The 24,829-nt window shown below is 35.4% G+C and overlaps 1 protein-coding gene across 2 annotated transcripts in view; it reads left to right on the top strand.

Annotated features, from left to right (window-relative positions):
• Positions 1-23,763, top strand: part of Slc6a15 (solute carrier family 6 member 15) — a 58,592-nt gene extending 34,829 nt beyond the window's left edge. For both annotated transcript variants that reach the window (XM_008830957.2, XM_029562387.1), the window contains exons 6-12: positions 4,876-4,986; positions 8,137-8,378; positions 8,476-8,668; positions 9,618-9,810; positions 13,509-13,668; positions 20,334-20,496; positions 22,395-23,763. In XM_008830957.2, the coding sequence (XP_008829179.1) occupies positions 4,876-4,986; positions 8,137-8,378; positions 8,476-8,668; positions 9,618-9,810; positions 13,509-13,668; positions 20,334-20,496; positions 22,395-22,766 (1,434 nt within the window). In that variant the 3' untranslated portion in view covers positions 22,767-23,763. The remainder of the gene's footprint in view (positions 1-4,875; positions 4,987-8,136; positions 8,379-8,475; positions 8,669-9,617; positions 9,811-13,508; positions 13,669-20,333; positions 20,497-22,394) is intronic.
• Positions 23,764-24,829: the final 1,066 nt, after the last annotated feature.

Here is a 24,829-nt window from a genome sequence, read left to right as displayed (position 1 = left end):
ATTGATAAGTTTAGAAGGAATAAGTAACTATCTAGAGTTAAAAACCAAAAAAAGGGATAGAATTTACAGTAGGCAACAAAGTAATTTTCAATAAAAATACTTAAAAGTGATGTTTCTTTTAGACGTTGTGTTTATAATAAACATTTTTACACAAAGAAAAACACTGAGTTGTTCTGTGTTTTCTATTTTCCAATAGTGCAATAAAATAAAAATATCCTATATAATAATTTACTTGATAAACTAATCTCTTATTGAATTTAATTTCTGTAAAGAGCATTTCAGTTGGCAGCTCTATGGCACTCTGAAAGTATTTCATGTCTCTATCTTAAGAATGTGTACTTGAGATAACCAGAACTCATTTATGCTTTAATTTATCTATTTATCAAATACTTAGTGTGTCCCCAAAACTGACTTAGAAGTGCAGCAAGAAACAAAGTGTATAAAATGGCTAGACTCAGGATATTTCCATTCCTGTAGCAGAGTCAGGCAAACCACACATTCATAAAAGTTTCTTATAACAAGCACACAATGGCAGTGAATACAGTGTATGCAGCTTAGGGAACTACAATAAATAAAATATTCTCAGCTAAAAGTGCACATAGGTGGATTTGATCTTATCTATATTAGCAGAATCATGCACATATTTTGCTATAAAATTATGGCCATTTGTTTAAATGCAGACACAGAACTTGTGTTTAATAAAAAGTTGGATGCCTTGTATAATAATGACTTAAGATACATTCTTTTAACTCAAAATTTAATAACTGAATTTATTTTTAAAACATGTTTTTATTGATTTGAGAATTTTATGTAATGTATTTTGATCATATTCAGACCCCTTCGTCCCTCCCTACCCCATCTTACTACTACTCCCTCCAACCTCATAGCCTCTATTAGCATTCGTCATTTTTTTTAAGGCCTATGAAGTCTAATATATGATTCTTAAATGCTCTTGGGTGTGGATCTCTTAGAGTCTGGTCAACCTACGAGACATCACACCAATAAGAAAAACTGTCTCTCCTTCTCCCAGAAGCTATCAGTAGCCAGTAGATCCTTGGCTAAGGTTTGGGCTTCCTGCTGAACTCTCCTGTCTGTGTTGGTCCCTGTCTGGCTTGGGTTTGTTAGGTCTTACACAAGTTGTTGTAAGTGCTATGGGTTCATATGTGCATCAGCACTGTGATGTCTAGACAAAACAGTTTCCTTATATTCATCTACCACCACTGGCTCTTAATCATTCTTTCACTCTCTCTTCTACAAAGATCTCTGAGCCTTGGGAGGAGAGGGTAACTTAAATTTTGAACTTTTATTTGCTTATAGAAAGAGGAATAAAGTTGATACTTAATGCTGTTTACCCGTTGGAAATCTTATTTTTTTTCCACATTATAGACTTGAAATATTTGTGTTCGTTCTTAAGAATTTGTGTTGGAATTTCATTACTGAATCCAGATTAGTGTATTTAAGGACTCAATTTGTGTTAACCCAATAAAAGAAATTGAAATAATTCTGATCATATAATTACAATATCATTTATAATATTACAGAATAAAGATGTTATGTTTTAGAGAATGTATCCAGAACGAAAAACTTCATTTCCTATAAACTCTCTTTCAATGTACAGTATTTTGGGGGATCTACTCTATGTTAAGCATTAATGGATGTGATGATTAGTAAAGCCTAGTCTATGTCCTCATAAATCCCAAAGATAAGGAGCTAGACAGATAATTGCAGTGTTAAGTGCAGTAATAGAGGCAAAGAGAAAGTGCACAAGGCAGCCATGAAATTAGCCTGGATTTTGGGATGCTTCACAATGGAGGTAATTTAGGGACCTTGCTTAGGTGATTGAAGGAAAGTTCACTAGAAAGTTCAAAAAGAGTTCACTGTAGGCACAAAGTCTAGCATGTGTCAAGCCAAGAGGTTGCTAAGTACTGCAGTGCAGCTTTAAAATTCATTTTGTGCAGCGTGGGGGAGATGAAGCAAGACACTGATTGCTGAGATTGAAGTATCTGTGGAAACTTGCTTTTACATAACAAACATTCTAAAACTCTTAAGGATTTTTAAAAGTACAGTGACTGATATCATCAGACCCTGAGGAAGCTCCCTCCAAAAAAGTATGTGTGGATGTTGGTGAGCTGACAGGGAGACTCTGGAGGAAAGATGAGCCGGAAATAAATGAGATTCAATGAAATATTTTAAGTCACTTATGAAGCAGCAAAATGAGTTTGATTTTTAGGAATGTAAAGAGACTTCATAGCTTTGGTAGCCACAAAATTTATGATAGCTATAATTCAGATGAGATCTGGGTAACAGCAGGTTAAGGGCATGTAAGTGAAGGCATATAGTCAAAGCATTAGGCTACCCGGAGATAATAAAATAAATTATGTTTTGTTTTTACTAAAGAATTATTTTATTTAAATATACTGACATTCTCATCACACTGCTAATTTGTCCTTATGGTTTTCAAACGTGACATTCAATGGTTAAACTACAGAGGAAGTTCAGATTACTGTCTTGCTTTATATTACATGTTGTTTATAGTTACTGGATTCAATCTCTTCTCTGTGCTGAGTCCTTCTCTGCTTTGACTCGTTTTCCAGTATTTTTCCAGCCTCCTTCCATTTCTTCCTTCCACATATATACTTTGTATATGCCAGAGAATGTTTTAGGAGTTCAAGATATGGAAGTGAACAGGAAAAAAAGGGGCCTTTAACCTCACAGTTTATAGACCAGTTATTAGACTTAAAAACACAAATAAGGTAATTTCAGCAATGCTAAATGCTGTCATAAACTAAAGTAAACTAAACTAAATGATACTGCTTTTGAGGTAATATCATTGCCTCTTTTGGGTCAAAGGGCCAGCACATGGGGGATACAGTTTGGGGAGAAAAGTAGCCTTTTGTGAGTAGCCATGGGAGACGTCTAAGAGAAGACAAAGGTGAATAAGATTGTGCTTGTGGAAAAAGGCTGAGCTTCACCCCACCAGGTGGCAAAGGTATGAGGACATGAGCTCAGCTGGAGGAAAAGCACTTTAGTTTAAAGCTTTGCAGGATTGAGGCAACAGTTAGCAATTTGTTCCAATGCTATTAGAAACTTCTACAGGGTTTTCATCAGGAAATGGAATAACTGAAATGCTGATCTGGAAACTTGTCAGAGCAAATTACAGATTACCCCGATTACTATGCATAGTTGGTTTCAACAAGGTGGCTATGGAGAATTTTCTGAAATGGAGAGAGTTGGAATTGCTTTAAAGGCTACTCAGAACTTTACTTTTGGACAAGGAAAGTTTTGGCGCCATTAGGACTCCATGCTGCTTATGCAGTTCCTTTCAGTGTTAATTATTCAGTGAGCTATCCAGTGGTAAAATTGGCAGCACCAGAAGGCTAAACGTATAGTGAATGGAATAGGTAAGGACTACTCTGAACTTTGGAAGTTTTACAGCACCTTAAAGAAACATTGCTTTAAAAATACTTAAGGTTGTCTGCACCCCCAGCGGACAGTAGCAGGGATGACAGAGCATAAGGGCTCTAGTTGGGGGAGGGAGGCTATGGGAGGGTGGCATCTGGGAAGCAGGTGTATAGATGAATAAGATGGTTTGGGATGTTCTGTGTGACACACACACAATCAACAAATTTAAAAAAATGAATTATAAAAAAATTACTTAAGGTTGCTGGACATTGTGGTGGATGAATTTAATCCTGCACGTGAGAGGCAGAGGCAGCTGGATCTTTGAGGTCCAGGCCAGCCTGGTCTCCAAAGTGAATTCCAGGCCAGCTGTGGCTACAGGGAGACCTTGTTTCAAAAAGACCAAAGATATATATAGTATGAATCATTACTTGTTAATGAGTTCATGACTGTTTATTTGTTTTAAATATTGATTGGAAATATGCATTATAATTAATCTATTCAACGTCCACCATACTTATAGACTAATTCAAAGAAAATCGAGTTAATAGTTTGTGTATACACACAGACAATGACATTCAGGCATCGAGTAGAATGAACTTTTATTCGCAGCAACATAGTAAAAGTTTTTTTCTTATTCAGTGTACACACATACACACCCACACATTATTCATCTAGTAAATGGAATGAAATCCTGTCATTTACAGCAATGTGGATGGAATTTGAGCATAAATTAAGTGAAATAAGCCAGTGAGAGAAAGACAAGTACTATATACTCTTATGTCTGGATTCTAAAGAATTTAGCCAATTATATAAAAGTAGAGGGCAGAATAGTGGACCCTAGAGGATGGGGAGGGGAGACAGGAATAGAGTTGTTGGACAATGTCTATTAAAGACAGAAAGGAAAGCTGAACATGGTGGCACATGCCTTTAATCTCACCATTCTGGAGGCAGAGGGAGCAGAGGCAGAGGATCTGTGTGAGGTCTAGGCCAGCCTGGTCTACAAAGCGAGTTTTAGGCCAGCTGGGGCTACAGAAAAAAACCTGTCTCAAAGAGACCCTCCCTTTTAAAAAGAAAGAAAACACATTCTAGCATTCTGCAGTACACTGAGATAGATATAGTTTATAACAGTTTGCTGTATATCTTAAAATACCTGCAAGAGAAGTGCTCAAAGATTCACAGTGCAGGACTCTTAATTACCCTAATATGATCATTAAACATTTTATACATATTTGGAATTATGCTCTCACTTGTGAATATATACAACAGTATGTGTCAATTAGAAATAACGTTTTTCATATTCGTATCTCAAATAAGATCTTGAAGGCTGAATCAAGAGCAAACTTCTTAAAAGGTGACTTTAGAAGAGAATATTGCTGAGCATACTATAGAAACTGCAACTATCGTGAGCAATATTTGATGTGTAAGAATAGTAATTAGTGTATCTCATCTACTGTCATTTTTCTTTCTTTACAGATCATGTATTTTAGCTCTTTGTTTCCTTATGTGGTACTTATATGCTTCCTAATCAGAGCCCTCCTTTTAAATGGTTCAATCGATGGCATCAGACACATGTTTACCCCTAAGGTATGTAGCATGTTTCCTGTTAAAGTTCTGATCATAGAAACCTCACTTTATGGTGAAAATGTCTCTATAGCTATGTATAATGATAATTGTTGAAACATATGTACATTATACTTCTAAATTATAGTTATGTTAATCACCCTAGACAAAAGCAAGTTTTTCTGTATCTACAATTAAGTCCACTTCCAATTTTAAACATAATATTTGGGTTCTAGAGTAAGATTAACAGTACTTAAGTTAGACAATTCCTTTCTTTATAATAAGTTACCTTCTGGTTTTACATTGATAACTTTTGGAAATTTTAATATTCATTTACTTATGTCTCTCTATTTAAGTAGTTGATGACCAAATTGTGTCACTGATTTTGTTGAAAAATTGGCAAGAGTATCTTCTTGCTAGAAAACTAAGGAACATACTAATTTACTTCACGTTTCAGAAGGTTGACAAATCATCTAAACTCAATGAACTCTGGCAAAGGACCCTACTGTCTCACAGCGTTTTCTTATGAGTGTTTTGTTTTGGGGTTTTGCCCCTTCTGGAGTAACAGTTATAGTGATTATCTTGGAAAGTTTTATAAGCATGTAAATGTTTCAGAAAAAAAATTTCATTAAGCTTCCTAGGGGCCTTGAAACTTACACTGTCTTTCAGGTAAATAAAGCGAAGCTTAGTGCTGGGCACCTTGATCCTGGGTTCTCATAACTGTGGTCTTAACCATGCCTTGTTATTTTTAACTCAACAGGAAACAGAAATAGGTTTGGGAGTGTATATATTTTTGTGATTCAACAAAATAAAGTAACAGCTTACTATTAGCTGGCTAATACTATGGTAAGCAGACATTAAGATGCGATTTTAAAATAGTTCAGACACTGGAAGTTATCTGAATGCTGAGTGTGCAGCTAGCGTGGTGCTGTGAGCCGGGCAGAAGGGATTAGCTTCTGTGGAATTCTTTGTCACCCCTGGCAGCTGCCTTGATACGAGGTAAAAGAAGCTGTGTTCTTTGCGTGTCTGGTTCTGAGTTGGTATTCATTTTGTAGCAGCAAAAATGCTGATGTGGGTGTCTGGATTTTCTCGCCTAGTTCAAAAATCTTGTTTAATACGTGGTGCTGTTGAGATCACTCCTCAGTGAAACACTACTTTAGATTTATATATTTTAGTGACCTTAGAATTGAAATCTGGGGCAAGTCTCTCATACTTAATAACCAAAGTTATTTATAATTACAATATTGAAGAAAATGTTTCCTGAGTTCAAGGCAACCTCATTCTTGGTAAATTTTCTGAACTGTAAACTCTAAGTTCCCAATTGGTTGTGGCAGACTTCTAACATTGATTTAAGTATGCATTTAGAATTAGATATAAATGGACCCAGTATTTACAATTTCAGCACAAATTAACATATTTAAGTTGGATTAGGACTCAATGTTAAAATGTTAATTTTTTACTTTCACTCACTGTTCATTTTTTGTTGATGCTAAGGTGTTAGGTCATTGTAGGCAGTGATAGTTAATATTAAAATGATAGTAATTATAACTTACCTTTTATTTGTTTTCAGACAGTTCTTACTTTGTAATCCAGGCTGGCCTGAAATTTACAATCCTCCTGTCTCAACCTCCCAAGTGCTGAGGTTACAGGCATAAGATACTACCCCTGGCTATGAGTTAGGTTTAAATTACATTATTCTTGTAAGGAAGAAAATGTCTAAAAGCATGCAAATACTTTTGAATATTGAGTGCAAATTCAGTTCAGAATTTGGAAGCACTCAAGTGTCTTTAGTAATGGCTCTTTCCTGCCATCTAGTGGTAATATCAAGAAAGACAGTGGAGTGAAGTTTGGAGATCAGCATTAATCAGATAAAGTCCTAATGTAGAAATGATCCACAAAAAATGTATATATTAATTGCTCAGAAATTATAAGTGTAATAATTATGGTTCATAATCATATTTCATAAGTTTAAAAGTAAATATTAAAATTAACTGAAGCACTAAACCCCTGTTTCTGAGACAAAATGAGATTTTTAGAATCTACCTATTTTATTTCTGGCCCAGAACTGCTTAGTAAGCTTTGCAGATTTCTTAGCCTTTCAGTAATCCCGATAATAGTTTCCACAACTAATGGATTGTTGTGACTATTAAATGAAAACAACCATACAAAGTGCTTATCTGTATTTGTCACTATAGTTGTACACACTGTCAATTATTTGAAATGCATTTGTTGTTATTTCCATCTCTCTGTTGACAAAGCTGGACTCTGAGAGGACTGTGTTTCCCTAAGTTGCACTGTTACTCAATTATTAAATGGCAGAGTCAATGTCTGAAGCATGGTGGAATTCATGTTCTTAACCACCTTTGATATTACTCTCAATAAATGCAGTTTGACTACAATGCCAGAAAGAGTTAAAATGCCAGTTAAGCATTGTTATAACTGAAAATGAATTTTTATGCTAATTGGGATCTATGTCAGCTATAGATTATATTAATTATACCATTTAAATTTGTATTATATCTTTGAAAGATCTGACAATTTTCAAAGAAGTTATGCACAACTTCACAAAACGTGTTCACACATTGAGAATATAAGACTCTCTAGGCAGGGAGGGAGTCTTCCAAGTGATACAATTGGCTTCTTTTGTTTTCAAAGAAATGGCTCCTGGGAAACATTAAAATGAATGAATAACACCCATATACAAGTATATTTGTAATCTAGTCCTACCACGTTTGTACTTCTTGCCCCCATTGTTAGATTTCAACCGACAACTCAAAGCTTGAGTGAATTGTGTTATGAAGTAATTAATTGTAGTGGTAATTGATTTAGGGTCCAGGGGGGGAAAAAGAACATAGAATGATAAATGGTCAAAGATAACTAATATATCTGTTATCTACTCCTGTGATGAGTTAGCTTAAAATATTGAAAAATTCCTTCATGAGTAGGAAATATCAATGTGAGGCCTTGATAGTGTTTCCTAGTTATATGCTTTAATTCTTTCCTGAAGAAAATGGTTATTTATTTCTAATGAACTATTTATTCTCTACATGTAAATAACATTTGTGTGCATAAATCTCATTGTGACATATTCTAATAATCTAACTGATTCCCTATAAGTTCATGTTCAGAACAATGATTGTGTAGCTAACTTTTGTTTTGTTTAATTTCAAACAGCTTGAAATGATGCTGGAGCCCAAGGTCTGGAGAGAGGCTGCTACTCAGGTGTTCTTTGCCTTAGGTCTGGGATTTGGTGGAGTCATTGCCTTCTCAAGCTATAACAAGAGAGACAACAACTGCCACTTTGATGCTGTCCTGGTGTCTTTCATCAATTTTTTCACTTCCATCCTGGCGACACTGGTGGTGTTTGCAGTTCTGGGGTTCAAAGCAAATATCATAAATGAAAAATGCATCACACAGTATGCACTGTTAATTTCCACTAGCCTTTGACGATATGATTCTATATTATAGAATTGTAATATAGAGGGATCATTCTTATGCTGTTCTTATTTTCAGAAATTCTGAGATGATCATAAAGTTTTTGAGAATGGGAAACATTAGTCAGGACATGATTCCACATCACATCAATCTTTCAGCTGTTACTGCAGAAGATTATCATTTAGTTTATGACGTCATTCAGAAAGTGAAAGAAGAGGAGTTTGCTGTTCTTCACCTCAGCTCCTGTCAAATTGAAGATGAGCTAAATAAGGTTAGTAGCCATGGCTGAGCAGTCAAGCAGTTATCACCCAGTGAAAATGTGCTTTAGCAGAAGACTTCCTTTTAGGAAAGTGGGCTTTAAAGTGCCTGGGGAAGGTTGCACAATGTCAAAATTATAAAAAAATTCTTTATCTCAGAGAATATCTTGCTAAAAAAGATTTGCTTTACTTTTAAAAAAAGCAATCTCATGGAATCACACCAATTTAAAATCTCAATATAAGTTAATTTGCATCGTAGAATGAAGATTCCTCTGATATATTCTTTCATTATCATTTTGGGTAGAGCACCAAACTGTGGTTGTCAAGGAAATGCCCTTATCATCAGATCCAAGAATGCTTGGATTTGCTGGGGTTAATTAAAAGTCATTAGTCCAGATTATGTCCATCACTAAAACTCAGAGAGGAACATTAGATATAGAAAATATTAAGATGCAATTTTTTAAAGCCTGGGAATTGACTTTTTATAATCCAGTTTTATTTTTAGAAACTTTTAGCTGGAATTCACAAATTTCTTTTAACTTAAACCAGTTTATTACTCACGTATGTTTTCTTTATACCAGTTGACTAAGCTACTTTGCATACTAGGAATATTTGCTTATATATTTGTATTTATGTTTTTGTTACAATAAATCAGCATTTATATCCATGCATTTCAATAGAACTAAAAATTACTATATATTTTTTTAAAACAACATGTGAAATAATGAGCAGCACAATATAATTGTGTGTCATGTTTGGACATTCTGAACAGGGTTTTATTATTTGGTTACTCAGTGCTACTAAATTTGGGTCCTGAGAACTAGATCATGAGTTAGTGAATAGACGCTCATGTTAGCACATTTATTTCCAGTAGCCTCCAGCCATTATTGAGAGATACCTTCCTTTGCTACTAACACGTAGAGCCTCCACGCAGTGTTGCTTTTTCTTTTTTGTATTCTGCAGGCTGTTCAGGGGACTGGCTTGGCTTTCATCGCCTTTACAGAAGCCATGACACATTTCCCTGCATCTCCCTTTTGGTCAGTGATGTTTTTCCTCATGTTGATAAATCTGGGGCTTGGCAGCATGTTTGGAACCATTGAAGGGATCATCACTCCTATTGTGGACACCTTCAAAGTGAGAAAGGAAATTTTGACTGGTGAGATTTTATGTATTTGACTTTTTGAACTATAGACCATTCATTGTGTGTGAAACATTAGTGATTGAAATAGAAAAGCATTACCTTTTGTATTTTATTGATATTATATGATAACACATTATTATTTATAATAGTATGAGTATAGGTAATATTTTAACATACTCGTGTTTTTAGGATAAATCATATATGTAATATAAGTCATACTTAATTGCTTATGATAAACATTTATGTGGCTATTTGCTAATGGTAATTGCCAGTATGGTTAATGTGTCTAATCTACATGTAATTATTAAGGGACCAGTTCTGCATTAATTGACCTTGCACTTTAGGAATATAAAGCATATAAGAGAAATTAATGTAACAGATCCAAAACATAAATATGCCTCTTCTCCAAAAACAATAGTGTTCAGTCAGACTAGGTAGGTAAGGCTTGTATCATGTGCAATATGAATGTAGATTTTTAAAAAATATTTTATTTATTATTTTTATTTTATATGTATGAGTGTATTGCCTGAATGTAAGCACACCTGTGTCATGCAATGATTGCGGAGGTCAGAAGAGGGTTTCAGATGCCCTGGAACTAGAATTAGGACTGTTGTTAGCCACCATGTAGGTGCTAGTATCTGAACCCAGGTCCTCTGCAAGACTACCCAGTGCTCTTAACCTCTGAGCCCTCTTTCCAGACCCATGAATAGAGATTATATTGGAAATTTTCCATATAAGAATTTGGAAGAGGGGGCTGGAGAGATGGCTCAGTAGTTAAGAGCACTGCCTGCTCTTGCAGAGGACCTGGATGTCATTCCTAGCACCCACATGGCAGCTAACAACCCTCTGTGACTCCAGTTCTAAAGGAATCACACGCTTTCTTCTGACCTCCGTGGGCATTGCACGACATTGGTGCACTTAGACACATGCTGCAGTACACTCATTCACACAGAATAAATATCATAAACAAAATATTTAAATAAAAAATTCAGAAGAAGATAATTCATTTTATTATATGATAGACTGTTCAGAGAAAGAGATGTAAGCTGAAATGAAAAGGCAAAGTGGTTTCTCAGGAATCATGCCTTTAGAAAAAGTATAAATGAAGATAAAGAGAATAGTAAGGAAATCTAACCAGACCATCTCTTCCTGTAGGAAGTGGTTTTCAAAATCAAAGGTCCCAGTGCAATAAATAGATAAATAAAACTATAAAACAAAACAAAACAAAACAAAAAAACAGTCTTTGCTGACTCTCATTAAGAACAATACTGGTAAGTAATGTAGAACAAGATTATATGAAAAGATTGAAAGACACAAACTGGGCCATACTACATAAATTTCCTAAGACAGTTTCTTTCTGTCTCTTTGTCTTCATTTTGTAATATTTTATGCAGTAACACACAAATTTCCTGACAGTCTCTCTTTTTCTCTGTAATTACTTTGTAATACTTTATTTGTAAATAGCACAACTATATGAGTTTATCACAAGCTGCTTCAGGTATGTACAGTGTGTGTGTGTGTGTGTGTGTGCATACACAGGCTTGTTTATAAAGTATCCTTTTTAAAAAGCTTCATTTATTTGTTTTTTTTATTTTATGTGTATGAGTGGCATGCCTGCATAGTGCTCATAACACCTGAGCCATCTCTCCAGTCTTCTATAAAGTATCTTAATTTCAACAATTTGTTAATTATTTTGTCAGTTATTTGTATCAATAAATCACACTTGATAAACTTCTTTATCTTCTTTCCAAAAGGAGTTTCTATGTCTGAATAACACTGTTAATGTCCTGCTCCAAATATAAGATAAAGACATCTTTACATTAGTCCTTGTTGGACCTCTAGACTGAGATCACCCCATCCTGTAGCAAAGGCCTTGCAAAATAAAAAGTCATGGTGCAGAGGGAAAACCACAAGTTAATCTTTGTTGGCTTCCATTATAAGACTTGTTTGGAAAACACTCCCTTCCACCATGCCTTGTTTAGTGGATATTTATGCTTCACATCATCTGTGAACTCCATAAACTGTAGCTCATAACTATGTAACTATGATTAGGTTTTTTTTCCTTCTTCATTACAATAGGAGTTAGATAGGGAATCCTTTGTTATCTCTTCTCCTTTATAAGTTTGGCTGTCACAGCTGGGTCGTACTTTCCTATATTTGCCTTAGACACTGTGGTGATTGACAGCTGCAGAGGCTATGGAGTCAGGCCGATTTGGTGGAAGATACAAGGTCTATGAGTTTCTTTCTGAAACTTTGAGTACAAATACTTAGCCTCCTCATATTCATTGCTATCTCTTCTGCAGAATAAAGACAATAGATTATTTAATCAATATGCTACAAAAATTGGGGCTGGAGTGATGTGTTAGTGGTTAAGAGCATTGGCTGTTCTTTCAGAGGACCTGGGTTCAATTTCCAGCAACCACAGGCAGCTATCTACTGTCTGTAGCTACAGTTCCAGGGGATCCAATACCCTCTTCTGACCTCTGTGGGCATTGAACGACATGGGTGCACTTACACATGTGCAGGCAATACACTCATGCACATAAAATAAAAATAATAAAAACTTAAAAGAGATGCTTGAAATTTTTTGTGCACTGTGACAAGCATTTACATTTAGTGTACAGCAGACATGTAAGTTCATGCTGCTTTCCACTTTCTTCATTAAATGTATATACATGGTATGTTTTTCTGTATGCTGTAATTCATGCAGGAGCATAGTACTTACAAGGCAGATGCCATGTTTCAAGTAACCAACGTCTACTGATAATATTAAAGAAGCTTCATATGATTAGGTCCATGAATATCTACCTTTCCCTCCTTTTTGCTGTTGTCACTTACTTTGCTTCTTTTGATTTTACCTACCTGCATTAAAGGGGATTAGGAAATAGCATACCATAATTATTTAATTATTAATTTAGCTTATATGCAAATAAGCCTAAAATGACCACCTAAAAACATGTGGAAATGTTACATGGTTTCCAAAAGCAGTTGTAAGTTTTTTATATTTATATTACAAGTTAGTATTCAGAACTTTATGAATCTGTTTCTCAGAAATCACACAGGAAACAAGTTCTAGGTAGTTCTTTCTAGGTATTTCTTGGATAATTAGATTGCTTGACCTGTAATAATTACTTTCTGCACTCAAGCTATTCAGGTGAGATAAATATGTCTTAAATATGCATTGGTGTTCAGCCTTTTTGTGACTGGAATTTTTCTATCATGCTTTAATGATAATCATATTTCCATTAAACATCAAAGTATATAAGTTTTATAATCCCATTGTAATCTATAATAGACTAATTATTGTTTATTCAAAATCTCTTAAGTATTTCAAAACTATAAATGCTTTAAAGGTAGAAATCACCTGTTAGTATGTACTGCCTAGAAAGTCATGCTTCTATTAATAATAGAATTGGGCATTTAAATTTAGATATTTTAAACTTTCACACAATATTGCCTCATTTATTATTTGTACTTGGTAGATGAGAATTTCCATAGATTTGAGAAATGAGTTGCCATTATGGTGAATTTAGCTGAGGTTATTGCCATGTAACCTAACTCCCAACATGTGATTTTCCACACAGTCATAGAACAGACAACCTGCAAAAAATTAGAAAAGTTGAAAACTTTTGTTTGGATGCAGTAATTCATAATGAAGTTGAAAAGTCTTGACTTTGCAGAAAGACTCATTTTTATTTATTATTTTTTCCTAGTTTTCTGTTGCCTTCTGGCATTTTGTATCGGCCTGATATTTGTGCAGCGCTCTGGAAATTACTTCGTTACGATGTTTGATGATTATTCTGCTACGTTGCCTCTTCTAATTGTAGTCATCTTGGAGAATATTGCTGTAAGCTTTGTTTATGGGATAGATAAGTAAGTATACTTGATTGCATATACTTTTTCCCAGCTCTGTTTTGAAAAACCTAATTATCAATATTTCACTTGAGAGGGGAGAGAAATAAAAAGGGTAAAATTTTCACCAAGTCAAATATTTGTAGACTATTATTGACTCACAATCTACTGAAGAATATTCCCTCAGAATATGAGTGGTGAGAATTGCCAGTACATAACATTGTCTACAGTTGTGAGCTTTGGTTTAATTGTGATTACCAAAGAGGAAATTCCAAGATCAATGAGAATTAGCCATGTTCCAAAAGCTCAGAGTGTCTTTAAATCATTATTGTTGCCAAAATTTCACGTATGGGAAAAGTTAGAGAAACAGGAAGGACCTTGCTCATCATATTCCTGAACAGCAGCAGACCTGTAATTTATACCATTTTCTACTTTAAAACCTATCTCTGGTTGTTTTCCTACATTGTTTATGGGGGGGAGAGGGAGGAAGGGAGAGAGAGAGAGATTGAGAATGTCTCTGTGTTAGTACCTTAAATATTAGAAAGATCTGAGAAGATGGTCTGTTCTGAAATACATTTATCATTTGTTGCACACCCACATTTCATAGAGAAACACTTGAGTTCACTACAAGTCTAAACCTCTTTTACATACCTTTTTGATGTGAAAAGGATATATTTGATGTGAAATGAAATATTAAACTCATTTTAGTGGTTAAAGAAATTTGAAGTATTTCTCAACTATATGGAGGTCTTTGTCTCCAACTGACACATATAGATTGAGTTATAAGATCATGAATCTGAGAAGAGCCTTGTGTAAAGTGGGATTTGAGTGAATGCTAGATGAGTGACATAAAGAACATTATTGGTACTGAATGAGTATTTTGACAAAGCTGAGAGTAGTTTTTAATTGCCAAAGATTCCAATTCATGAAAAATAGGAAATTGCACTTGATAATCATGTCTTACATAGCCATCAAAAGGAACAGTAGAGGTATCATACATAAATGAAGTCTTATTCTTTGTTTGTAGATGAAAAATTGTTCAATTTAATCATGGAATTGCACAGAAATTAAGGGGGATAAAGAGATGGCTAGTGGGTAAGGACTGGAGTGCAGATTCCCAGAGTCTATGTGAAGAAAGCTGGTTGAGCTTGGTGGCCTCCTTGTAATTCCAACACTCTGGAAGCAGAAGCAGGAAATCTTCAGAGTAAGCTTGCTAACCAAACTATCAAAAAGGGAGAGGCCCAGGCTCAGTGAAAGATGCTGCCTGGAAAGATGACATGGAAAGTGATTGAGAAAGACACCTAATGTCAATCCTGGGCCTCCAGACACACACGCACATACACATATATGCCCACTCATATGCAAACACATACATCACACATGCATATATACATTCACATGAAAAGGAAATGAAAATTAAGCTAGAAATGAGATAGCACTACATACCTACTAGAAAGCCAACGTCCAGAACACTAACAATACAAAGTATTACTGAGAATGTAAAATAAAAAATATCTTCTTTTATAGTTGATGGGGTTATGAAATAGTGTAGCTGCCCTAAAAGGCAGTTTGTACTTTCTGACCATATGTAGTTTCTGACTCTTATGAAATGGCATATCAAATGCATATTTGATATCTACTCAAAAAGTTGAAAATATATGTTCAGGTAAAGTCCTGTATATAAATGCTTATAGAAGCTTTATATGTACATTTATACATGTATGTATGTATGTATGTACGTATGCATCTATATATATGTAACAATAAAATTGAGAGGGAGTGCAGGAACACTGGAGGAGATGGAGGGATACTGGGAGGGGTGGAAATAATGTAAATACAACAGTCATGTATGAAACACTTAAAACAATTTAAAATTTTTAAGAGATTTTAAAAGACAACAAATCTTGGCAGGAGCCTATCAGTAGATGAATGGATAGCTAAATTATAGCACATCCAGAAAAATCAAATATTATTCACTGTTAAAGATAAATTACCAAACATGCCATGAAAAGACCATAGGAAATGTGCATACTAAGGAACAGAAGCCATATTTGACAAGGCTACATCCTGTTTGATTTAAACTACATTACAGTCGATAAAGATAGAATAAAGATCAATGCTTGACAGGAGTTGGGGAAAGGGAGGATACATATTTGAGTCCAGGGATTTTTTAGATTGGAGACACTACTCTGTTATAATAGTGTATAGATAGATGTTGGTATAATTTTGTGCAAACCCATATAATGCATAACACCAAGAGTGAATCCTTATATAAGCTATGGACCACAGATGATAATGACATGTAAGTAGATGTTCATCAATTGTAACATATGCAACTCTGGTATAAGATGTGGATAATTGGGGTCACGGTGCATGTGTTGGTGCATCATACAGATATATGAAAATCTGTAGCTTCAGATCAGGTTTTCTGTGATCCTAAAATTGCTCTATAAAATAGTATGTATGAAGAAATATTCTCTGGTAATTAACATTACATACATTTTCCAAATGGGAACTTGTTCTTTCCTTTATAGGAAAACACAGTATGTTATTTGGAGAGCTAGAATGTTGACCTGGATATGGATTCCAAGCCAATTTTCCCTATATTCTACCAGACAACTTCTAACTATTACAAAATTTGATATTGCTGGCAGAATTCTTTGTCAATAAATAAGTTAACAATTTAGATTCTCATTTAATCTAAATTCACTGTTTGCACTAGGCATGCTAGAGATCACCTCTTTTTATAGTAGTGTTCTTGAACAGTAGTAGTTATAAAGCAGGAAGAGAAGTAGAGCGGATGATAGATGCATCTGTCAAAGTCCTGTTGTGCCCGAGTTAGTATGTTCTGCATACATCATTCATTATTTTAACCATAATTTCAGAAGGTAGATACATAACACTTTTTTGAAAATGTCAAAAATGAAGTTCAGAGAGATTAAGATGTTAAAAGATTGCAGAAAAATTCCTGACTTGAAATAAGTTTTGTTTGTTGTGAAGGTCATGTTTTATCCTGGAGTCTGGAACACATTTCTCACACAAGGATTCTCTCCTTTAATTTTTCTCCTTTTAGATCTCAGAGCATCTTTGTATGCTTCCTGTATTAGTCAGGGGTCTCTGGAGGAGCAGAATTGATAAAATCCACTTACTTTGAAGTAGTAGCATCATCTTAATCACACCTGAGGAGTGAGGGGTTTCTGGGTCCTTGAGGTGGGTGCCTCAGCGGTTAGAGTGGTCCCACAGTAGCTGTCTCACACTGAAGAGACTCAGAACCCAGTAGCTGCTCAGAATACAATGTACAGGGCTGGGTTCTTCAACAGTCACAATCTGACACTGAAAAATGGCAGGGTTCCTGGAGAACTGCTTGCCCTTAGTCAGTGGTGGAAGTCGGAAAACAGTAGTAATGCCATTATGGTAGTCAGCCACAGAAACAACAGAATAAATGAACTCTACTGCAAGAGGGAAGACCAAACAAGTAAAAGGAACACAATCTTCCTTCCGCCATGCTCTTTTTTATCTGGGCTCCTACTGGAAGGTGCTGTCCACATTCAGGGTGGGTCTTCCAATGTCAATTATAGGAATTAAGACAAGTTCTCCATTGATGCTCCCTACTCAGTGATTCTGATTTGTGTCAAGTGGGCAATAAAACCAATCATCACACAATCTAATCAGCTCCTATTCATGATTTCATGGGCAAATATCCTGGTACACAGTTTCTTGCATTTACATCAATGCAGTTGGAACAAAGTAGGCAATAGAAAATGGGCAATCTAAATCTAACTTTTTGAGATAACAGTTTAGTGCAGAAAAAGAAAATACTGAAACATGACAACTTAGTGATTATGAGGAAATATGAATAAAAAATGAAAAACAATTCTGGAAAGCTGGAAATGATAGCAGCATTTTTTTTCTCTTTAGTGGTTATAATAGTAAAACCAAAGTCTCACAAACATTGCCACAAAAATACTCCCATAAACTTTATGAAAAGGTAACAATAAACCACTGACCTGTGTTTTTGTGGTGTGACATATGTGGGTGGTTGGGAGGAGGGAGGCAACTGAGGGCATGCGGCTGGGTTTCTGGCATCTTCCTGAACATCTTTAGCTCATTACATCAAAGGGTTTCATGCCATTCTGAAGTCATGGCCTAACCTAAGATGAATTTTTTGAGTCTTTCCCTCACTGTAAGGACACCAAGATATCAAACCTCAGCAAAATCATCAATGGTAGAGCGATGCTGTCTCTGAAAACTTCTGAGACTAGCAAAAAAAAAAAAAAAAAAAAAAAAAAAAAAAAAAAAAAAACTATTTTCAAAAAAAAAAAAAAAAAAAAAAAAAAAAAAAAAAAAAAGCTCAGTTCTAAGACCAAGCTCTATGATGAAGAGAAAATAATGACAGGGAAAAATGTTAATTAGCAAGATAAGGGTAATCAGGGCCAGTGCATAAGGAAAGAGCAGATAAATGTGGCAAGTAGAGCAGAGGCAGTAGACACAACACATTAGGAGGTGTGCTCAGTCCTCCCTCCTGAAAAATTCAAGAAAACTAATTTCATTTAAATGTAGTCAAGTCTTAAGGAAAGTTAGTTATTTCAAGAAAAGGAAAAGGATGGAAGGAGAAGAATAATATCATTGCAGAAAAATACTCAAGCCAAACAATGAAAAACGAAAAATATTTTGCAATACACACAAGTAATTTTTAAGAACTGATGGATGCTACAAAAGGACAGAACATTAGAATTATTTAAAAATATAAAAATGTGACAATAAGAGAAAAGTTATATTTGAAAACAGAACTCAGGAAGTAATTTTGCATGAAATGTAAATATGTCAGAAATGAAGTCTAAGATAAATGACACAAAGCTGCGAGCATAGTGGTTAATTATGTGACAGTCAGGAGTAGAAAGGAGTTTTTAAAACAAGTTGAAATAAGAATGATTTAAGAAAAGGAATAGGAACAGAAGTTAAGGGAGAGTTAAAGTATATATTTAAAAGCAGTGGCTAGAACAAATATAGAAACTATAATTCATGAAACTGTCCTGAACTAAGTGCTGAGAATGCTGAAAGGCACACAGTTTTTGAAAACTAGACAAAATAGTCTATTCAAGATAGCATGGTTATTAATTAAAGAAAAGTAATAGACTATCATAAAAATAAAACATTTTGATAAAACAAAGTGATTTCTAAATGAAAACTCTGTCAACAGATACATTTTAGAACAATATGTTGATAGATATATTTATGATAAGGGAAATAAAATATATTAAACTTTAGCTAAACTGACATTCAAGTATAGTGAGTGCAAACAATTACAGATGTGTAAAACCTTAGGAAAAATTGTTCAGGTTTCATCGAAGAATTGACCTTACTAGAGTGCTAGTTAGAGTCCTAGAAAGTCTGTAAAAATATTAGTACAAGAACTGGTGGATGAACAGTAAGATTTGCTTTCTTTATTTTTGCAGTACACTTTCATTTCCTTTACGTGGAGGTGAGGGGCAGTGCATGCATGCTACATCATGCCTCTCGGGGCCAGAAGACAGCTTGCAAAAGTCAGAGCTCTTCTTCCACTAAGTGGGTTTTCAGGACCTACCTTGGGTTCTCGGGCTTGGTGGCAAGTGCATTTACCCTAAGAGCTATTTCCCTGGCCCCAAGATTGGCTTGTAGATAAACACAAAAATAACTGTGTTGCAATGGCTATATTCCCTGACATTTTGACACTGTATACCTAAGGAAATGATTTTCAGTTCTTATAAATTATACATCAATAACTAGATTTCAAAAGGTCCAACATGAGTATAATCAGATTCTAGATCTATGTCAAATTCATGAGTAATGAGGTTGGGGGGGCCAGTCAGATGTACGAGTGAACAACATGATGGAGTTGCCATCAGCTAGTTGAGACTGGGATCTACAGGACAAAGTACTGAACTGATCCAAAACCTTGGAAAAAAAAATACAGGAGAGGGCTGTGGAAATTAAGATTGGCTTGAGAAACATCAACAAGGTACAAAATCTGAACCTTCTTTCAATTATAATACTACTGGACAAAGAAGTGAGCATTCTAAAAGTATAAACTCCTATTAGTGATATTTAATGACAGTAAAGAATCATTATTTTTATATGATAAAAGGATGTTTTTAACACAACTAAAAACATTGCATGCATGAAATGGGAAGTTATCTTTAGGAGACTTTTAGTAATTAGTTTAAGAGGATTTACACCACATAAAATTATAGTAGTTTCATTTTACCTCGTAAACATTTCTTAATGTATAAGCCCATTATGAATTTATGTGTATCTGTGTACATGCATGTATGCAGGTGTGCTTGCTCTTTCATGAGCCTGTGGAGGACAGAGGTTGATGTTGGGGTGTCTTTCAATCAGCTTGGAGCTCACTATATTAGCTAGAATGACTGTCCAGTAAACCCCTGTGATTGGGCTGTATCCACTCTCCTACTACAGAAGTTTCAGTTGCGTGCCGCTGTGCTTAGGCATTTTATATGGGTCCTGGGATCTCAAGCAGGCCATCATGCTTGCATGGCAGGCACATTGCCCACAGAACTGCCTCTCTATCCTTTCTATTTTTCACCAGTACAAAATAACAAGGTATTCAAAGTAGATATCAGTCAAAGCATTGATGCAAGGTAGCAATCGGAGATTGAAGAATAATTAAATATTTTCTTTGTATTCAGGTTTATAGAAGACCTAAAGGATATGTTGGGCTTTGCTCCAAGTAGATATTACTATTACATGTGGAAATACATTTCTCCTTTAATGCTACTGACATTGCTGATAGCAAGCATTGTGAATATGGGATTAAGCCCACCTGGCTATAGTGCATGGATTGAAGAAAAGGTAAAATACAAAATAAGGAAGTTAAATTTTTACAAGTATAAAATGACAACTTAGAAAATTTTGTCTTTTGTTTTCTTTGAATCATATTTTGATTTTGTTTAGGGATATTAGGATTTATGATTTTTGCCCCTCCCCCACACTGTGATTCTTTTCTGAATGCACAGTGAACTTCTTTAGCAAATTGGACTTGTAAGCATTGAACTTATTAAACCAGATATTTTCATCTTATCATTGGAATAATGGTGGCTTCTGGACCTTTGACTCTAGAAAACATAACGAACCTCTGGAAGTCTTTTTCTATAGAAATTTATGAAATTATGTTTCAACTGATACATAACAATGAAAATATGCATCAATGATATAAATACAATTTAAGTAGAATTTGAAGCCATGTTTATGATAACTTCTATTAGCAATGGCTATCTGAATATCTGTTTTCAAGTGGCACAAGCCACACACTAACATCAACATGAGATACAGATTTGTTGGTATAAAATCTGCTTGCTTATTTTAACTGTATGGTCATTAATCCTACATTCTACATGATAACAACAAAGCCACAATAGAGACACAGACAATCCTGTCATCTTTATCAAGACCCTCAGGACCAGATGTCCTGCAAAGTTTAGGTCTTCAGGTTTTTCAAAGATAATACAGCATGTGTAGCAAGTGTCTATTGCTTTGTAATAGAATACCTCAAAACTTAATGACTTCAAGTTATGCTCTTTAAAAATATTTTTGTTAATTATTTAAAAGTTTCATACTGTTTTTAATCATATTCACCCACAACTCCTCATTTTAACTCCTCTCAGATCCACCCCCACCTCCCTTACTTTCCTCAACCCCATGCCCTCTTTTTTTAAAAAAATTAGTAAACTATTTCCTACAGTTTCTGTTGTCCATGTATTTCTGAGTGTAGGACCATTCACTAGAGTGTAGTCAATATACCACAATCCACGCCTTTAAAGAAAAGACTCTCCCGCTGCCAGAAGCCATCAACTGCCCATAGCTCCTCAAGGGTGGGGGCTTTTTGGAGTCCTTCTCATTCTATGCTAGAACATTGGCTGGCTTGATCTTATGCAGGTATTGTACAGGCAGCCACAGATGCTGTGAGTTCATGAGCACAGTGGCCTTGCCGTGTTTAGAATTCACTTTTCAATGCTGGTCCTTTCCAACCTCTGGCTCTTACAATCCCCCTCCCCACCTCTGCTCACTGAATCTTGGTGTGTCACCAAGACTTGATGGAGAGAGTATGATGTACAAGTCCCATTTGTGGCTGAGCACTCCACAATCACTTATTCTCTGCACTTTTACCATGTGAGTTTCTGCATTAACCACCCTTTACTGAACAAACATTTCATTGATATGGTCTGAGAGCTCCACTAATCTATGAGTCTCCACTCATAGATTGAGTTTAGAGGGCAGTTTGATACTATGCCTATTTATCCGAATAATACTAGTAAATTTGCCTTTGGAGCTTTTCCAGATTTGCTGTACCAGGCATACCATGTTTCCCTAATTTTTTTTGCGGGGGGGAGGTAAACTTGGCAGTTTTGTCTTGCCTGGCTTACTTGGCCAAATCTGTCACTTTTTGATACCCTGACTACTACAATTACTTCTCTCTCTCTCTCTCTCTCTCTCTCTCTCTCTTTCTCTCTCCTTTCATTCCTGGTTCTCCCAAGCATCATGAGATCAGGGCAGAATTCTAAGAAATGAAAATGAAAACAACTGTTTAATCCTGGAATTTGCTGAATGTCACGTCTATTGCTTTTTGCTTGTCAGAGAAAGTCACACAGTCTATATTTGTTGACATACAAATCTGAGACCAATGAAACACTTTCATATGTGCACATAGAAAGATTATAAACAAGCATTATTTTTTTTTTTGGCTTTACCAGGCATCTGAAGAATTTCTGAGCTACCCTACATGGGGGATGGCTGTCTGTTTCTCTCTGATGGCTCTTGCAATACTTCCTGTCCCAGTTGTCTTCATTATTCGTCGCTGCAACCTCATAGATGATAGTTCTGGTAATTTAGCATCGGTGACATATAAGAGAGGCAGAGTCTTGAAGGAGCCTGTAAACTTAGAAGGAGATGATGCAAGCCTCATCCATGGAAAGATAGCAAGCGAAATGTCATCTCCAAATTTTGGTAAAAATATTTATCGAAAACAGAGTGGATCACCCACGCTGGACACTGCTCCCAATGGACGTTATGGGATTGGGTATTTAATGGCAGATATGCCAGATATGCCAGAGTCTGACTTGTAGCTGGGGCAAAAGTAGTGGTTATAACTGGTTCATTTTTTATCAGTGAACAATGGTTCTACTATGCAAAGCATTGGGCTTCACTTATCAGAGGGCGATCTCAGGTGTTCCATGGCTGTGATCTCTAATCCTGAAAGTTTAAGTCAATTCAACTAGAGCATTCTTTTGAATTCCTTGGTTTACATTTACCCAGAAAAGATAATGGACAAAGTCTATAGTAACTGGGGTCATGTGTGTCAAGATTTTTTTAAGTACTCACGGTGTATTTTCAAGAATTTCTATTGTTTCAAAACAAAACAAAACAAAACAGGTGTTACCTCAGTTTCTAATAATTTCTGAATTTAATGTCATTGGCAATTCAAAAAGTGATATATCTTACAATTTATAGGTTCGCCTTCAGAGTCGATCCCAGTACTACTATGAGCAGTTGTGTGAGCCAGGGCCTCTCAGCGCATTTCCCAAGAACATATTGTGTATCTAGGCTGTACTTATTTTGGTAGCATTGAAATCTTAGGCACTTAGTTGAAGAAGATTGAGAAGTATTTTCTTATGTCACAGCTACATAGGGCAATATTATGGAAGAGTAAGAGGGCACCAATGCTGGGGTGAAAGTGACACTCAGAGGTGGCTGAGGACCATGAGCTGATGGCTGTATATTTTGTGTAAAATAAGTATGTGAAAATGACCTAAGAATGAGTGGCTCTGCACTCTCCAGAATTATGCAGACTCTGCATCTTTCTTATGCCGTGTGCCTAAAAATCTCCTTAATATTTATTGTGGTTTTCAGATTACTCATAGTATATTTATATAATATACTTGCAGTGTATATAGATGCACATCAGTACTTTAAGTACTGATTTGAAAACCTGAAGCAAGATGGCATTTTATTTCGTATATTTCTCTTTTGCTTCTGTTTTATGCAAATATAAATCCTTTTCTAAGTGATTGTTAAAACTGTATGGCATTAAATTTTAACCTACAAATAAAATTTTAAAAATGGTGTTTGTTTCCCACATTGATTTTCATTGAGTCACCTGAATTGGATTATTTTTCTTTTACCACCTGAGCAAGATTAGCTTACATTTTAGCCAACACAGGCATTTCATAATAATCATCGCATTCCATGTAGGATTAATAGATTAATGGGGCTGCAACCACTTTAGAGAGAAGAGAACAACAGAGTGTAATAACTGAATGGTGTTTTAATGTAGTCTCAAAATACTGAAAAATACATTCAGCTCCTAGTAAACCTTGTATGCATTGAGTGTTTGCCTCAAATGTCTATATGACATCAGCTGAAGCAGAGGAAATGAGCATAAAATAACTTTCTAATGTATAATAAAATACTATTAATCATAATCCCTTTCATTTTCCTCCCTCTTGTCTTCCTCCAGCCACACCTCCTCTGTTCTATCTCCCTCCCTCCCTCCCTTTTTCCTTTCCTTCATTTATTTTTCTACAAGATACTGGAGACAGCACCTGTATAAACTAGGCAAGTGCCCTACCACTGAGCTGTAGTACATGTCCAGTTCTAGTAACTATAATACCCATGCTTTATATTAGTACTACCCTTCGTATGCATATGTATTCAGTCCCATATACATTCATGCTTTGGAGGGCACATAATTGGCTTCTGTATCCTTGCTCTTTTGAAAGATGCTGCAATGAACAGGGAGCTCTGCGAGTGCTGATTTCATTTCTTTTTGGTAAAGCTGATGGTTTAGAATCCTACATTGTATGGGGAAATAGATCTCCACCTTGTGTTCAAAGAGTATTAAGAAAATGCAATAAATACACAAATTATAACTTAATGAATATTTGCATTACTCCTAGATCTAAGTCAAGGCGCCATGATAACTAGATTGCAAATGCATCCATCTTATCTTCATTTGCTCCTCCTCCCCATTGGCAATGAGACCTTTCTTTTCTTTTCTTTTCTTTCTATTTATTTATTTATTTATTTATTTATTATTTACTTATTGGTCTGGTACTGGTTAGTTTTTGTTAACTTGACACAAGCTAGAGACACTTGGAAAGAGTGAACTGTAACTGAGGAATTCCTTCCA

Source organism: Nannospalax galili, unplaced genomic scaffold (assembly GCF_000622305.1).
Source record: "Nannospalax galili isolate Female #2095 unplaced genomic scaffold, S.galili_v1.0 scaffold1131, whole genome shotgun sequence".
In the NCBI taxonomy this organism is placed as follows: domain Eukaryota; kingdom Metazoa; phylum Chordata; class Mammalia; order Rodentia; family Spalacidae; genus Nannospalax; species Nannospalax galili.
The sequence above is the reverse complement of the archived record's forward strand: the minus strand, read 5'-3'. Positions and strand labels throughout refer to the sequence as shown.